The sequence below is a fragment of the Artemia sp. Qi Xiang Cuo genome, chromosome 16 (genome assembly GCF_049724085.1).
Source record: "Artemia sp. Qi Xiang Cuo chromosome 16, ASM4972408v1, whole genome shotgun sequence".
Taxonomy (NCBI): Eukaryota; Metazoa; Arthropoda; class Branchiopoda; order Anostraca; family Artemiidae; genus Artemia; species Artemia sp. Qi Xiang Cuo.
In genome coordinates this window covers 35,206,754-35,224,520 of record NC_142809.1, presented here as the reverse complement: position 1 = coordinate 35,224,520, position 17,767 = coordinate 35,206,754, and the positions used below count along the sequence as shown (strand labels likewise).

At 37.4% G+C, this 17,767-nt stretch overlaps 1 protein-coding gene across 1 annotated transcript in view; it reads right to left on the bottom strand.

Annotated features, from left to right (window-relative positions):
* Window positions 1-17,767, bottom strand: part of LOC148942837 (lachesin-like) — a 357,150-nt gene that overhangs the window by 221,839 nt on the left and 117,544 nt on the right. Inside the window, exon 4 of the mRNA XM_089102806.1 lies at window positions 5,037-5,195. Within this exon, the coding sequence (XP_088958932.1) occupies window positions 5,037-5,195 (159 nt within the window). The remainder of the gene's footprint in view (window positions 1-5,036; window positions 5,196-17,767) is intronic.

Below are 17,767 nucleotides of genomic sequence, written 5' to 3'. Positions count from 1 at the left end.
AAATATTCAATTTAATTTGTTGGTTCTTTTTAAAATTGTCCAAGACCACTAAAATTGTCCCCTTCCTTAACTGTAAAAACCTAAAGCCTACTGCGTCACTGGCGCTTCACTGAAAAGGAATTATATTATAAATATTTTCTTTTCCAGTTCTTACAGCATTGAAAATGAAAATAAAATTACAGTGATTTTTGTTCGTTTCAAGCTTGATTTGCATATTCAATTTAATTTTCACTCGTTTTAAGATTTATTTATTCATTTACATTAGTATCCATTGTATGTTTCTTTGCATTGATTTTTTATTTAATTGTTTTTTATTTTGGGTGTCATTTATACTTCAATTGTAATTTTTTTTTTTTAGTTTTAAGCGAAAAAGAGTCTTGAACTAAATCAAAACACGTTATGTGTATATGGATTGCCAAAAGGGCGTAATTCAGGAATGACTGAGTATATTAAATTTGAACTTTCAGGAATTGATAAGGGAGTTAATAAAAAAGGCAATATTTGCATGCTACCATAACTACTACACCTACCACCACTACTACTGCTACCACTAGCCTACTACTACTACATTACTCCATTTATAATATTGAGGGACAATTTGAACTAAATCTACAGACGTTGTGTGCATGTGCATTGTCAAAAGATTGTATCTCGAGAATTGGTTTGGGTATTAAGTTTGAACTTTCGCAGAATTGTTAAAGGGGAAGATCATCTGACCAAAAGGCAATATGTGAACGTCACTACTATTACTACTATCACTGCTACATTTACTAATACTACTACTACTTCAACTGCTACTTCTATTGCACCTACTTGTAAGGCTAAGAGCACTGGGAGGAAAACTTCTAAAAGTATATAAACATAAAAGCTATCAAAAGAACTTATTAGCAGTGTCATAGCAATGACTAATTGCATTAAGTTAATTGTATTAAATTTCTTCCTTTTTTTTCAGGCCAAAGTAATAAATGTTGGCTTTTATAGGTGGTGCATTTCAAAATTAACAACATTCATTGGATGTTAGGAAATAGAAAACAAATTTGTATTCAAGTTTGCTGCTTATTTTGAGACCGTCTTTAAGGATCAGGTTATTATTTCTATTTTTTTTTTTTTTAAGAAAACAGGATTGCCTTAGGTCCAAAGCGCTAAAATATAGAGGCTTTGAGACCAATTTTTATTTGAATCTTTTTCATTTGACTTTTTGACCATTTAGGACACAAAAACCGGCTTCAAAAAGTCTATGGAAAGATCGAAGCAGTACACTTTGATTATCAAAGCTGAGCAATTCTCACAGATTTCCTGCAAACCTCTAAAAAAAAAACGACTGTGTTCTAAATAAGTGTTGGTGTTACTAATACCAATGATGCATGTGCCACCCGTCAATTTACGGTTTTAATTTTTGATCAACTAAAAAGCTTTGTAAACGTTTGAATTCAAATCAGCACTAATGCATCTCAGCTCTCTATCTACTCATCCTATATCTAGCTCAACCACCACTTAATTCAGGACCGTCTAATTGAAACTCATTTATTCAAGCCCAATTGGCCTGAACCCTGTTGAGTTCAACCCAATTCTACTCAACCCTCATTTTTGAGATATCCATTTTCTCCATCATGCTTGAAAGGTCCAGTATTAATGTATTTGTTGATGTCACCCCCTCATAGCCCTTAGGGCAAGGGCTACAAGTTAAGCTACTTGCCCATTGTTAACATATATGGTTTTTATGGAAGAGGTGGTTTTTATTCAATTTATATATTTTGTCTATTGAATTTTTCATTTGACACTTGCAAAATACACTTCAAATAAAATTTTAGTAAGACAATTCTCTAATCATCCTTACCTTCATTCTTACCATTGCCGTCATCAGCATTTAAATTACTGCCCATGGGCTGGTTTAAATTCGTCCCGTTCATTAATGTCTCAAGGCGGCAAAAAAATGTCAAAGGTTCTGAATTTTGTAATATACTTGGAAATACCTACCAAAGGACCCAAAGGACCTATCGGAAAATAAAGTGCTAACTCGGTCGTGTTCTATTTTACCTCTAAAACGGCAAGTAGTTCCTTTTTTTTTTGTCTTATTTGTCCTCCGTGTACACGAAGCTGGAAATCAGGAAGCTTGAATTAAGAGAAGATAAATTCAGACTTAAAATGTATTTGCTTTTTTTACTAAGTGTAGAATAAAGAATTACTGGATAATGAGCTATTCTAAGAAACAATCTCGAAACAAAAGCTATTCTAAGAAAGTTGCAGAACAATCTTGCTGTGGCTAACCCCTGGTTTAGGCACAAGCCGTGTCATACGTATACATGGGAATCCCGCGATGGAAGAGTAAAGGCCCAAATAGATTATATCCTTGTATCCCGACGATGGAAATCCATGGTGGTGGACTCGAGAGTGCACAGAGGTGCGGACATGGGATCGAAAAATGGATCTGACCACTTCCTGCTGAAGACAAGGCTAAAGTACAGAATTATCTCAAGGAAGACTACTATGCCGAACCAGAAAATAGACGTGTCGAAGCTGAAAGTAGATGAGTACCGAAGAGCATTTGTCCTTGCTTCGCTGTACTTCAAGATGATACCGAGGAGGCAATCCCGACTGATCAGTGCCCCAAGATAAAGATTGAGAAGAAATGGAGCAAATTCAATGACCACATCAATGAAGCTGCCGCAAATATACTTGGGTTTGTCAAGAGTAAAACCAAGAAATGGATCTCAGAAAAGACAATCAAACTCTCTGCCAAGAAAAAAGAAATGACCAACCAGAAGTCCCCCACGTACAAAGTGATACAACAAGGCCTTCAAAAAGCGCCAAAACCTGACAAAAAAGCTTACTGGTTTAATGTTAACAGTCATTTGGAAAGAGCTGCATCACAGACCATTATACGAAAGCTCTATCAGATACGTGGAAACTGCAGGGGGAACAAAAAGAACAGTACCATCCCCTCGCTTAAGGCGAAGGATGGAAAAATAATCACAAGCAGCGAGGAACGTATCGAAAGATGGCGAGATAATTTCCAAGAGCTATTGAGACCAGGAGACAATAGTAATCGAAAGCAACCACTTACAGAACCGCAGAACCCCCCACACAACCACGCTTATGAAAATGTATGCACGGAACCGCCCTCCAGGGATGAAGTAATTAAGGCGAGCCAAGTTTTGAAAAACCATAAAAGCCCAGGAACAAATGGGATTCCTGCCAAGTTACTTAAAGCTCTCCCCGAGGCGGCGGTGGATGAACTTCATAGCGTGATAACCGAAGGTTGGGACAATGAGTAAATCTCATACGACTGGAAGACATCAATAATTATCTCTAATTTAAAAAAAGGAAACCAAATGGACTGCCAAAACTACCGAGGTATATCAATTATATCCATTGCTCCCAAGCTGTTCGCGGTCATACTTTTAAATAGATTCAGAGACACCAGATACAGCCGAACGCGACCCAACCAAGCAGGGTTCAGGCCGGGTATGGGTTGCTATTACCAGATTTTTAGCCTGCGACAGATCCTTGAACACCGGTTTAAACACCAGTAGGAAACAATCCAAATCTTCATAGACTTCATTACCGCGTTTGATTCGGTCCATCGTGATGTAAAATGGGAGGCAATGAGAGAGGACAGTGTGCCTGAGAAGATCATCAATCTGCTCAAGACATACTATGATGGAAAAAAGGCCTGGTTAGGAGTCGACGGTGATCTTTCAAATCTGGTCCAGATCGAGGAAGGTGTACGTCAAGGCTGTGTCCTTTCACCAATTTTGTTCAACTTCGTCATCAATTGGATCCTCAGGGTCCTGGACAATTATAAAGGCATTGCAGTGAGCCCATCCTTCTCCGTCACAGATCTTGACTATGCTGACGATGTGGACATGCTTGCTGAATCCGTCGCAAAAGCCCAGGCTATGATAAATGACGTGGCAGTCAAGCCACTTTCGACTGGTCTCCAAATAAGCCTACCAAAAACAAAATCCATGCGAACAAATGGGATAGATGAAACCCCTGTGACCCTAAATGGTAATCAGATAGAGGACGTCTAGTCGTTCAAATACCTCGGATCGATGGTAAACCCTGCCGGCGAATCTTCAGAAGAAATCCAGAGCCGCATATTGTCAGCCTAGAGTGTCTTCCTTCAATTACGGAAATATCTCTGGAAGCGGAGTGAAATATTGGTAAGCACAAAGATCCGAATGCATGAAGCTATGGTTCTCTCTGTCCTCCTCTATGGATGGGAAACATGGTCACTTAAAGCAGCCGAAGCGTTGAGCTTGAATATATTCAACCACAAATGGCTGCGCTATATCCTGGGCATCCATCTCTCAGATACAATCTCGAACGACGAACTAAGGAGAAAATATGGGGATCACCCAATTGTTTCCGACATTGTTAAGCAGAGGAGACTGAGAGGGTTTGGCCACAGATGACACAGACCAGATGACCATACAAGCAAAAAATGTTTCAAACGTTTGCCACTATCGGCATAGAAGAAGAGGGCAGGAGGCCAAAAAATGATGTGGCTGGCAACAGTTAAGTCTGATCCGGAGCCAATCGGAGGATTCCGAAAATACAGCCGTCGCTGGGATCGCCAGTGGCTGGAACTGGTAGAGCCTGCCACCCTCGAGCGAAACCTATGGAAGGAGACATGTCGTCATCTGCTGGGCGTCACGATGAGTCTGGATGCGGCTTGAATGTGCGACAAGTACAAGTAAGTAAGTATTCTAAGAAATAAATTTTTCACTCTCAGTGGAATATGTATATGACTGGCTTCTTGAATACATGTAACCTGCCTAAAAGGGGCACCTGTATGTTATATAGAAAATTCTGAATTTCATTAATATGTTATTAAGTATCTATGTCTAAATTTAAATTTGCTTTCAGTAATTAAGTTTTTTAAATGGAACACACATTCTCTTTTCTAGCTTTTATTTATGATTTTACCCCGAAGACTGTAAAAAAAGGCACAGAAAATAATTGTTAACTATGGGGCATGATCCTGCTATTGTATAGACCGTAAATCCTGCTTTAAATAATTGAAATCATACTTGAGTGGGTTCTGTTCAAGGTCATGCGACCACCATCCTCCCTTTTCCAGGTGACTCGTGGCTGAGGTGAGCCCATCGCATGGCAATTTAATGTGACGTCATGCCCTTCTTTTACAATAGTATCTGAGCTGCTCAAAGAGTCATCAATCGACGGAGGGACTGTAAGAAGAAAATAAGTGTTTTTTATTATATTGACACCTCCCAAAACAGTATAAATTGACTGACATTTACAGAACATTTTTATATAAATATAAGTAATATCGCCACTCTGGTTTTAACAAGGGCGCTACCTCTGGATTCTGCAACTGCCCTGTTTTAAAGACATCCCTGGAAGACACACCCCTGCAATATGACCGGTCCCTCTTTTAAATGGCCAGTAGGTGTTACGTCAATGTTTACTTTGGGAAGACAAAATCTCTAGTTTTAAACGCAGTCCTGTTTTAAAGGGACCTGCAATGCGACCTGTGCCCGAGAGCAGGTGTTGTTTAAGCCACAGGGGAAAGTAAGAGATGCAGATGTTAGGGAATGTTTACATTCGGTTTCTATATAATAGAGGGTAACACGTTCTAATGTGACATGTTTCTTTAGAACCCGTGGGAACCCCCGCTTGTAACTGAACACGGCGCAAACGTGGGTGTTACGTAAGTACAGCGCAAACGTGAGTATTATTTAATGACGGCGAACGCATGGGTCTTACGTAATGACAGCACCAGGCAAAGGAACTTTATTAAAACATTTATTTTCCATAAAATTTCAAGACATATCTCTTCAGCACGTTTCAAGATGTTTCAGGACATCTCAAGGTGTTTTTTTCTTTCAAGGCTTTTTTTCTTTTGTTTTCACGTAACAGGGAATGTTTACAGATGACACATTTTAATGTAACCAGTTTCTTCAGAGCTCGTGGAGGGACTCCCGCTTTTAACTGAGCACGGCACACGTTGGATCTTACGTAGCCTAATACCAGCGAAAAACAGAGGAATTTTATTAAGACATCTTTTTTTCAAGAAATACTCAAGACATTTCTTTTCATGATGATTCAAGATGTTTCAGGACATCTCAAGATGTTTCAAGATGTTTCAGGATATTTCAAGACGTTTTCTAAGACATTTTTTCTAAGACGTTTCAAGAAATTTCTTTAATTCTATTGTAATGGGGAAAGGTTTACGGATGACGAATTCTAACATGATCTGTTTCTGCAGAACCCGGGGGGGGGGCACTGCTTTTAATTGAGGAGGAAACAAACGTGGGTTGTTACATAATACTATTTGAGATTTCATTTTCTTTCAAAGCGTTTTTCTCAAAGGACCATCGTGTTTTAATGATTTTTGTCCTCATTAAGACTTGAAAGGTCATTCCTATCCAACGGAGCTGTGTCCTAACCGAGAGCACCCGTAATATATTTCTAATATTCTGTTTCGGCTAATACTTTCTAGGGAATAACCTTTGCACGCAAGAAGAGTCCCCTTTTCACGCACGCTAGAATGAGGATTGTGTGTTTCTTACGGGTACAATAATTGACATACAGAGGAGGGAAAATTGATTACTAGAAATTCGTTGTAACCTGGTCATTTAGTAATAAAGTCAAGAGGAGGTAAAACACACTTGATAAAAAAACGTTATAAAATATTGGAATCACCGAAATAGCACTTAAAAACACGACAACCGAAAAACAAAACATGAAAACGCTTATAAAAGGATGAAATATGCACAAAAACATGCGTGAATTAAAGAAACATGGGACTCCTAGCAGACAATCCCAGAGGAGGAGGGTTGTTATTAGAGGTAAATTTTTAGCCCCCTATTGAGGTATTTCCGAGAGCTTTTAATGAAAATACAGTGTTTTTTGTAGACAAGACCACCCACCTATAACTGACAAGCGCACATTTGAATATCATTTTCTCTTCAAATTACAAATAATCTCGTTTGAGGTAAACTTGAGTGCTATTGGGTGCTTTCAATGAAAATCCCCCTCATTTCATTGACTACATGTTAAATTTCACTCACCCCACCGCTAAGAAAATTCATTTAACTCCTTCACCTTAATTTCAAGCAGTGGAACATGTTACTCCAAGCAAATTCACGTCACAATGGCATTATTTGACTCCCCCTCTGCCATTCAAGTGACACCCCCTCATCACCTCCTATGACATTTTTACCCATTTCCCTCCGAAAATAAGCTTGTAAATCTAAATTGAGAACTGTTTATTAGAACAGCGGGACTTGATATTTCATTGGAATTAGAATCCTGAATGATGCTTCTCCTTATTTTTCAATGTTTTTTTTTTTCTTATAAAAATAGGTTGCATGGTGACACCCTGCGAGACCCGGCATCATCATTTAAGCGTTTTCTAACGTTTGAATACCCCAATGGATATTATTATTATTATAATTATTTATTTAGTTATTACCCGTCAAAAAAAGGTACAAAAGACGGAGTATCACTAAAAAAGAAACACAAAAAAACAACATATCGAACAAATTACAAAGACGAGAAACAAAAACTCAATTATACACTGCACAGCAGGTACACAACATATTTTACATTTTAAACTCGCAAACACTGAACAAAAATAAGCAATATGAGCATCGTTGCATCAAGCCGCAATTGGTAAAAAAAAGTGAAAAATCCACAACATTTCCCCCCCCCCCCTAGATTTAAACCAAATAACCATCAGTGAATTAAAAATATACAGTAGATAATCATATAACTAGTGTAAATATGACAAGAGACGGTAAAACAATTAAATGACACTTGCGTCCGCTGGTTTTGAATTCAGATTAGTTAAAAATAACTTTTTCCACAAAATAAGTTTTTCAAAGAAAATTAAAAAACTCCATTAAACAAAAATGAGCAAAAATAAAATCAAATAATCTACCAAGCGTGAAACTACCACAAATCAGCATCGATAAATAAATGAAACCCAAAACGAACAGAAATTACAATAAATAACCGAGTTAAATTTCAAAACGAGCAGAAATTAACATAAGTTGGACTCAAAACCCCTATGCCTTCCCAAGGCCAGACCATAATTTGCACTTTACTGAAAAACATATACATGTTTTTACTTTTATAACTTTAAAATAAATCAAATAATATTAAGATTTTGATTACTAAATATCAGTATATGTATATTAAACTGACAATCCACATTCATTTGTATTTTTCTCAGTAAAGTACAAATTACGATCTGGCCTTGGGAAGGCATAGGGGTTTTGAGCCCAACTTATATTAATTTCTGCTCGTTTCGAGTTTGACTCGGTAATTTATTGTAATTTCTGTTCGTTTTGGGTTTCATTTATTTATCGATGCTGATTTGTGGTAGTTTCACGCTTGGTAGATTATTTGATTTTATTTTTGCTCATTTTTGTTTAATGGAGTTCTTTACTTTTCTTTGAAAAACTTATTTTGTGGAAAAAGTTTTTTTAAATTAATTTCTGTTCGTTTTATATTGACATAGTCTTTTCTGAGAAAATGAAAATAATACTTTAAATCTTTTCATTTTTTTTAAAGATTTATTGTTTGGCCTGCTATTTGTATGCTGGAGAAAAATTTTCAGCAATTTTTAACAACATACACACTCTTAAAAATCTGGACACAAATAGAAGTGTTTAATTTAGTTTCATACCTCGTCTAGTTGACCTGAAATGGAAAACTTGATACCATTCGCAAAATAATCTGTTTACTTTCTTTGATAGCTTGGATAAAGCAGAAGCAGCCCCAAAAGTTTGAATACAAGACCCTCAGTCGTTCTTGGGATACTGCTGAGATGCCTTATTGGGAAAAAGCATTAACACAGTGCATTTTGATTTAATCTTATGGCAACATTTAGTTTTTAAACATAGAGTCAAATGGGATGGTGGGCGGGGGAGGGGGATTAGTTTTCCTCCAATCACTTTCGACTATTAAAAGAGCATCAGTCCTTTGTATTTTCAATCGAATGAGCCCTTTTCGAAGTTCCTACGACAACTCCTTCGATACGAAGTGCCCTGGTCTAAACAACAAGAACAACAAAAAAATAATACATTATACCCACATCGATCTTTAATATAAAAATGTCAAGTCTTCCAATCACTTTCGACTATTAAAAATGGCACTAAGCCTTTTGATTTCCAATCGAATGAGCCGTTTTTGAGTTTCTACGACAACACTTCCTATAAACACCTTATGTGCCCCTAGGCCATAAATTACAACTCTTACGTTAAGGGCTGTGAGGGTGGCTGTCATCCTCTAAGACCTAATTTCCAGAAATATGAACTACGTTAAACAACATGGCTATCTCAAAATTTTGATTGGATGTGTCTGGGAAAATCGTGGGCGTGAGAGGGGCGTTAGTCTTTCTCCAATCACTTTCAACTACTAAAAGAGACACTATCCCTTTCAATTTCCAATCAAATGAGCTCTTTTGAAGTTTCTACGACAACGCTTTCAATAAAAACCTTATATGCCCCCAGAGAATAACTTACAACCCTTGCCCTGAGGGCTGGGGGGTTGTCATCCTAACAGACCTAATTTTGAGAATTTTCTACTACGCTGAACAAAATGGCAGTCTGAAAAATTTATTGGTTGTGTTTGGGGGAATGGTGGGCATGAGAGAGGGGTTAGTTATCGTCTAATCACTTTCAACTATTAAAAAGAGCACTATCCCTCAAAATTTCCAACTGAATGAGCCCCTTTTGAAGTTTTTACGATAACTCTCTCATAAAAAACCTTATATACCCCCAGGGCATAACTTACAGCCTTCGCCCTGGGGACTCTGGGGGGTTTGTCATTTCTTAAATACATAATTCCCAGAACTTTCAACTACGTTGAACAAAATGGCTATCTCTTAACTTTGATTGAATGTGTTTGGGAAAATGGAGGGCGTAAGAGGGGGGTTAATTACTCTCCACTCACTTTCAACTATTAAAAAGGGCAATTTCAATTTCCATTCAAATGAGTCCCTTTTGAAATTTCTACAACAACTTTATATAAAAACCTTATATGCCCCCAGGTCATAACTTACAACCCTTGCACTGATAGCTCTGATGGGGTTATCATCCTAAAAGACCTAATTTCCAGAACTTTCAAATACCTTGAACAAAATGGATACATCATAATTTTGATAGGATGTGTTTGGGGAAATGGTGGGCGTGAGAGGGGGGTTAGTTGCCCTTCAATTACTTTCGACTATTAAAAGGGCAATATCCCTTTTATATCACTTCTGACTACTAAAAAAGGTAATGGTAATTTCAATTTTAAATCAAAGGAGGTATATTTGATGTACCTACGACGACGCACCCAGAAAAAAAAACTTTACGCCCCAAGACCATGACTAACAACTCTTGCGCTCAGGGCTGTGGGGGAGTTTCCTCCTCAAAAAATAATTTCTATCTGGAAATCCACAACACTGAACCAAATGGCTATCTAAAAATTGTGATTGGATGTGTTTGAGGAAAAGGTGGGCAAGAGAGGGGGGCTAGTTGCCCTCAAATCACTTTCGACTATTAAAAAGGGCACTAGACCTTTGAATTTGCAATCGAATGAGTCCTTTTTCAAGTTTCCACGATAAAGATTTCAATAAAACTTAATTGCCCCCAGGGAATAACTTATAACCCTTGCTTTGAAGACTGCGAGAAGAGTGTCCTGCTCAAAGGTATAATTTTCTGAACTTTAACTGCGTGGAAAAAAATGGCTATTTCCAAATTTTGATGTGTTTGGGGAAATGGTGGGCGTGGAAGGGGTGTTAGTTGCCTTCCAATTACTTTTGACTATTAAAAAGGACACAAGCCATTTAAATTTCTAATCGAATGAGCCCTTTTTGAAGTTTCTACGACAACACTTTCAATAAAAACTGTATATGCCCCAAGGGCATAACTTACAATCCTTGTTCTGAGGGCTGTGAGGGTGTTGTCATCCTCAAAGACCTAATTTCCAGAACTTTAAACTCCGTTGAACAAAATGGCTATCTCAAAATTTTGAATGGATGTGTTTAGGGAAAAGGCGGGCGTGAGAGGGGGGTTAGTTACCCTCCAATCACTTTTAACTATTAAAAAGGGCACTAGCCCTTTGAATTTCCAATCGAATAAGCCTTTTTGAAGTTTCTATGACAACACCTTCTATAAAAATCTTACATGCCCCCAGTGCATAGCTTACAACCCTTGCCCCAAGGGTTGTGGGGGAGTGTCCTCCTAAAAAACATATTTTCTATCAGGAAATCAACTACGCTGAACCAAATAGCTATCTCAACATTTAGATTGTATGTGTTTGGGGGAATGCTGGGCGTGGGGGGGGGGTGGCTAGTTGCCCTCCAATCACTTTCGACTATTAAAAAGGGCACTAGCTGATTGAATTTCCAATCGAATGAGCCTTTTTTGAAGTTTCTACGACAACGCCTTACATAAAAACCTTATATGCCATCAGGGCATAACTTAAAACCCTTGCCCCGAGGGTTGTGGGGGAGTGTCCTCCTCAAAAAAATATTTGTTATTTGGAAATCAACTACACTGAACAAAATGGCTATCTCCAAATTGTTATTGGATGTGTGGGTGGGACTGCTGGGCGTGGGGGGGCTAGTTGCCGTCCAATCACTTTCGACTATTAAAAAGGGCACTAGCCCTTTGAATTTCCAATCGAATGAGCCTTTTTTGAAGTTTCTAGGACAACTCTTTATATAAAAACCTTATATGCCCTCAGGGCACAACTTAAAACCCTTGCCCCGAAGGTTTTGGGGGAGTGTCCTCCTCAAAAAGATATTTTCTATCAGGAAATCAATTACGCTAAACAAAACGACTAACTCAACATTTGATTCGATAGGTTTGGGGGACGGATGGGTGTGGGGGGGGGCTAGTTGTCCTCCAATCACTTTTGACCATTAAAAAGGGCGCTACCAAATCTAGGATCCAATCGAATGAGCCCTTTTCGAACTTTCTACGACAACTCCTTCGATACGAAGTGCCCGGGTATGGAGAAAAAAAAACAACACATTGTGCCCACATCTTTCTTAACATAGGCAGTGCTAGCGCGCTGCCTATGATCACTCTAAAAAAATGGTTCATTTACACCGATATGCATAAATATCAGAAACAAAGAAATTATTAAATTACGGATTTTGTTTTACTTCATTACATAATTTTTTTTTTTTTAAAGAATGGATAATTAATAAACAGTCAAATTACTAGTAATATACGCAATATATTATCAGAAAAAAATTGACACCAAGATTGAGAATAACCAGCGTCACATAAATTGGACTCTTACGAAAAGAGACTAAATCATCATTCAATTTAAAATTGCAACATATTTTGCAACATATTTTCTACATATTTTCTATATATTTTCTATTTTCTATTGCTATTATTTTCCGACAGTTCCCAACCTAAGCCACACTGTTACTGCTCCGCGGCACCCTCTGACACCTCTTTATCATCCCAAGACATTCCAAACATTTCATGTTAAAAATTATGCTTCAATCCATTGATTTAAGTTTTTCGCGAGCCAACCCTTTCATAATGCTCCTCAAAACCCTTCACACCACCATGGCACTACGAGGCGTCCTCTACCATCCACGTGGCACCCCCTTCATCACCCCCAAAGACATTTTCAACTCTCCACCCCAAGAAAATAATCTTCTGGGTCTAAATTGAACACTTCTTTTTATTTGAACAGCGGGACTTGGCATGTCCTTGCTAACGTGATGCTCCATGGCAATTCACGCCACTAAGAATTTCAAAAATTTTCCTGAACGAGCCTAATCCTCATTTTCACTGTGTTTTTTTTACAAAAATGACAACTTAATGGCACCCTGCGACACCCGGCGTCATTATTTTAAGTGTTTTCTAACGCTTGGATACCCCAATGGCTATATTTTCTATTTTCTACTGCTATTATTTTCCAACAATTCCTAACCTTAGCCACACTATTACTGCGCCGGGGCGCACTCTGACACCTCCTCCGCACCCCAAGACATTTCAGACATTACATGTTAAAAATTATGCTTCAATCCATTGATTCATGTTTTTCGCGAGCCAACCCTTTCATGATGCTCCTTAAAACATCTCACACCACCATGGCATTATATGACTCATCCTCTGTCATCCATGTGGCACCCCCTTTATCACCCCGTAGGGCATTTTCAACCATTTCACCACAAAATAAGCTTGTAAATCTAAATTGAACATAGTTTTTTTTTTTTTTTTTGAACAGCAGGACTTGGCATTTCATTGCTAGAATGTAACAATCCAAGGCAATTCACGCTACTTAGAATTTAAAACACTTCCTGAATGATTCTTCTCCTTATTTTTCAATATTTTTTTTTTTTTAAATAGGCTGCATGGTCACATCCTGCGAGACTCTCCATCATCATTTATGCGTTTTCTAATGTTTGAATGCCCCTATGGATATATTTTATATTTTCTATTACTATTATTGTCCGACAATTCCCAGCCTATGTTGCACTATGAATTGTCCATGACAACCTCTGGCACCTCCTCATCACCCCCCCTCCCCGAGACATTTTCAGACATTTCTCGCTAAAAATTGTGCATTCAACCCATTGATTCAAGTTTTTCTCAACCCAACTCTTTCATGATTCTCCTCAAAACACCTCACACCACCACGACATTATTTGACTGCCCCACTGTCATCAGCGAGGCACTCCCCTCTCATCAACCCCTAGGAAATTTTCAACCGCCCCCCCCCCCAAAAAAAAATGTAGATATAGATTGAACTTCGTTATTATTTTATTTGAACCTCGGGATTTGGTACTTCATTGCTAGTATGAGATAGTCCAAGGCAATTCACGCCACTCAAAATTTTGAAAATACTTTCTGAATGATCCTTCTAATAATTTTTCAACGTTTTTTTTTTTGTAAAAATAGGCTGCATGGTGACACCCTGCGATACCCGGCATCATGAGTTAAGCGTTGTCTACCGCTTGAATACCGTAATGGATATATTTTCGATTTTCTATTGCTATTATTTTCCGACAATTCCCAACCTATACCAAACTATTACTAGTTCGTGACACCATCTGACACCTACTCAGCACCTCCAAGACATTTTCAGACATTTCTTGTTACATTGATGCATTCAACCCATTGATTCAAAGTTTTTGCGAGCCAACCCTTTCATGATGCTCCTCAAAACACTTCACACCACCATGGCATTATTTTACTCCCCCTCTATCATCCACGTGGCACACCCCTAATCAACCCCTAGGATATTTTCAACCATTCCCACAAAATAAGCATTTAAATCTAAATTGAAACTGTTTTTTTTATTTGAACAGCGGAACTTGGCATTTCATTGCTAGAATGTGATAGTCCAAGGCAATTCACGCCACTTAGAATTTAAAACACTTCCTGAATGATCCTTCTCCTGATTTTTCCATGTTTTTTTTTTAAATAGGCTGTATGGAGACACCCTGCGACACCCGGCGTCATCATTTAAGCGTTTTCTAACGTTTGAATACCCCAATAGATATATTTTCTAAATTTCTATTGCTATTATTTTCCGACGATTCCCAACATAGTGTGGCAACATATGCCAAACTATGACTGGTTCATGGCACCCTCTGACACCTCCTAATCACCCCCAAGACTTTTTCAGAAATTTCTTGTTAAAATTTATGCATTCAACCCATTGATTCAAGTTTTTCGTGAGCCAATCCTTTCATGTTGCTCCTTAAGATACCTCACATCACGATGACATTATTTGACTGCCCCTTTGTCGTCCACGTGGCAGCCCCCGCCATCACCTCCTAGGATATTTTCAACCTTTTCCCTCCAAAATAAGCTTGTAAAGCTAAATTGAACACTGTTTTTTTTTATTTGAACAGCGGAACTTGGTATTTCATTGCTACAACGAGACAGCCCAAGGAAATTCACGCAACTTAAAATTTAAAATACTTTGTGAATGATCCTTCTAATTTGTTGTCAATGGTTTCTTTTATAAAAATAGGCTGCATGGTGACACCCTCAATCATCATTTAAGTGTTTTCTAATGCTTGGATATCCCAATGGATAGATTTTCTATTTTATATTGCTATTATTTCTCGACAATTCCATGACACCCTCTGACACCTCCTAATCACCCCCAAGATATTTTCAGAAATTTCTTGTTAAAAAATATGCATTCAACCCATTGATTCAAGTTCTTTACGAGCCAACCCTTTCATGATTCTCCTCGAAATACCTCACACCACCACGACATTATTTGACTGCCCCTCTGTCATCCACGAGGCACCCCCCCCCCCCCCTCTCATTACCCTCAGAATATTGTCAACCCCTAAGACAATGGCATTATTTGAGTCCTCCTCTGTCATCCACGTGGCCCCCCTCATAACCCCTTAGGACATTTTCAACCTTTTCCCCAAAAATAAGCTTGTAAATCTAAATTGAACACTTTTTTTTTGAACAGCGGGACGTGGCATTTCATTGCTACAATGAGAGAGTCCAAGGCAATTTAAGCCCCTTAAAATTGAAAACACTTCCTGAATGATCCTTCTCCTTACTTTTGGATTTTTTTTAAAAGGTATAGTGGCACCCTACGAGACCCGGCATCATCATTTAAGCGTTTCCTAACGCTTGGATACCCCAACGGCTATATTTTCTATTTTCTATTGCTATTATTTTCCGACAATCCCCAACCTATGACACACTATGCCTGGTCCATGACAGCCTCTGACACCTCCTCAGCACCCACAAGACATTTTAAGACTTTTTTGATAAAGTTATGCATTCAACCCATTGGTTCAAGGTTTCGCAAGCAAACCCTATCATGATGCTCTTAAAACACATCACACCACCACGGCATTACGCAGCTACCCCCTACCATCTCCCGCAAGAAAATCCTATCATCATGCCCCCAAAACACTTCACACCACCAAGTCATTATACGCTTGGGCCCGTGACACCCATATGTCATTCGTCATCATCTCTAGAGTATTTTCAGATATTTCGCTGTAAAAATACTCCTTTACACTAGTATCGATCGTTTAAACTTAACGAATATCCCTCAATAGTGTCTCTTTTGATGAGTGCTTCCAACAGAGGTCAGCGTGGCACAATCTACCGCTCCCTATGACACCCTCGGGAAAACACCCTAAATCACAAATTCTTATTACAAAATACAAAATACTTATTACAAAACAAAACAATTCTTACAAAACAAAAATAGATCCTAAATGTTCACAAATTCTTTTTAAAAAATTGAAAATTACTTGTTACAAAGCAAAAGATAATTCTTACAAAACAAAAATACAACCTAAGAAACCATAAATTCTTCTTACCCCCGAGCGGTTTTGTTTCATGTCAATCATTTTATCTTCTTTGGAAAATTTTAAATTGAAGTGTAACTTTTTTCCTTTCTTTGGAAAAAATTCAGAATTGAAGCATAACTTTTTTCTATTCTATGTAAAAATTCAGAACAGAACTTGAACTTTTCTTCTCTTCTCTTAGAAAATTAAGAACTGAAGCAGAACTTTTATCTTCTTTGGAAAAATTCACAATTGAAATTTGATTTTTATCTTCTTTGAGAAAATTCAGAAGTGACGTGGAACTTTTCTTTTCTTTGGGAAAATTCAGAGCCGAATTGTAACTTTTTTTCTTCTTCTATAGAACAAACTCAGATTCGAAGTGTAACTTTTTTCTCTTCTATGGAAAAATTCAGAAACAAAGTGTAACTTTTTTCTCTTCTTTGAGAAAATTCTAAACAGAAGTGGAACTTCTTTCTCTTCTATGGAAAAAAAATTCAGAAGAGAACTTGAACTTTAATCCTCTTCTTTGATTAAGTTCAGAATCAAAGTGTAACTTTTTTATCTTCTTTGAGAAAATTCATAACTTAAGCGTAACTTTTTTGTATTTTGAGAAGTCAGAACTGAAGTGGAACTTTTTCTTTTCTATGGGGAAACTCAGAACTTAAGGTTAATTTTTTCTCTTCTTTAGAAAAAATTCAAAATTAAATTGTAACTTTTCTTTTTTTGAAAAAAATCAGAACTTAAGTGGAACTTTTTTTCTCTTCTTCGGAAAAATTTTGAGTCCAGGTCTAACATTTTCTCTTCTTTGCAAAAAATTCAGAATCGAAATTTGACATTTTTCTCTTGAAGGGAAAAATTCAGAAGATAGCTTGAATTTTTCTTCTCTTCTTCGAAAAGATTCTAACCTGAAGTGGAACTTTTTTCTTCTTTTGGGAAACTCAGAACGGAAGGGTTAAGTTTTTCTCTTCTTTAGAAAAAATTGAGAATCGATGTGTAATTTTTTTCTCTTCTTTGGAAAAAATTCAGAACAGAACTAACTTTTTATCTTCTTTTATAAAATTCAGAATTAAAGTGGAAATTTTTCTCTTCTCTGGAAAAAATTCTGAATCGAAGCATAACTTTTTTTCTCTTCTTTGGAAAAATCCAAAACAGAACTTGAACCTTTTTTTCTGTTTTATTGAGAAAATTCAGAACTGAAGTGGAACGTTTTTTTCTCTGCTTTGGAAATATTCAGAATCGAAGCAAAACTGTTTTTTCTTTGAAAAAATTCCGAACTTAAGTGGAACCTTTTTCTTCTTTGTGGAAATTCAGAACTGATGTGTAACTTTTTTCTCTTCTTCGGAAAAAAATCAGAATCGAAGTTTTACATTTTCTCTCTTCTGTGAAAAAAATCAGAGCAGAATTTGAACTTTTTTTCTTCTTTGAAAAATTCAAAACTGAAGTTGAACTTTTTATCTTGTTTGGTGAATCTCAGAAACGGAGTATACTTTTTTCTTG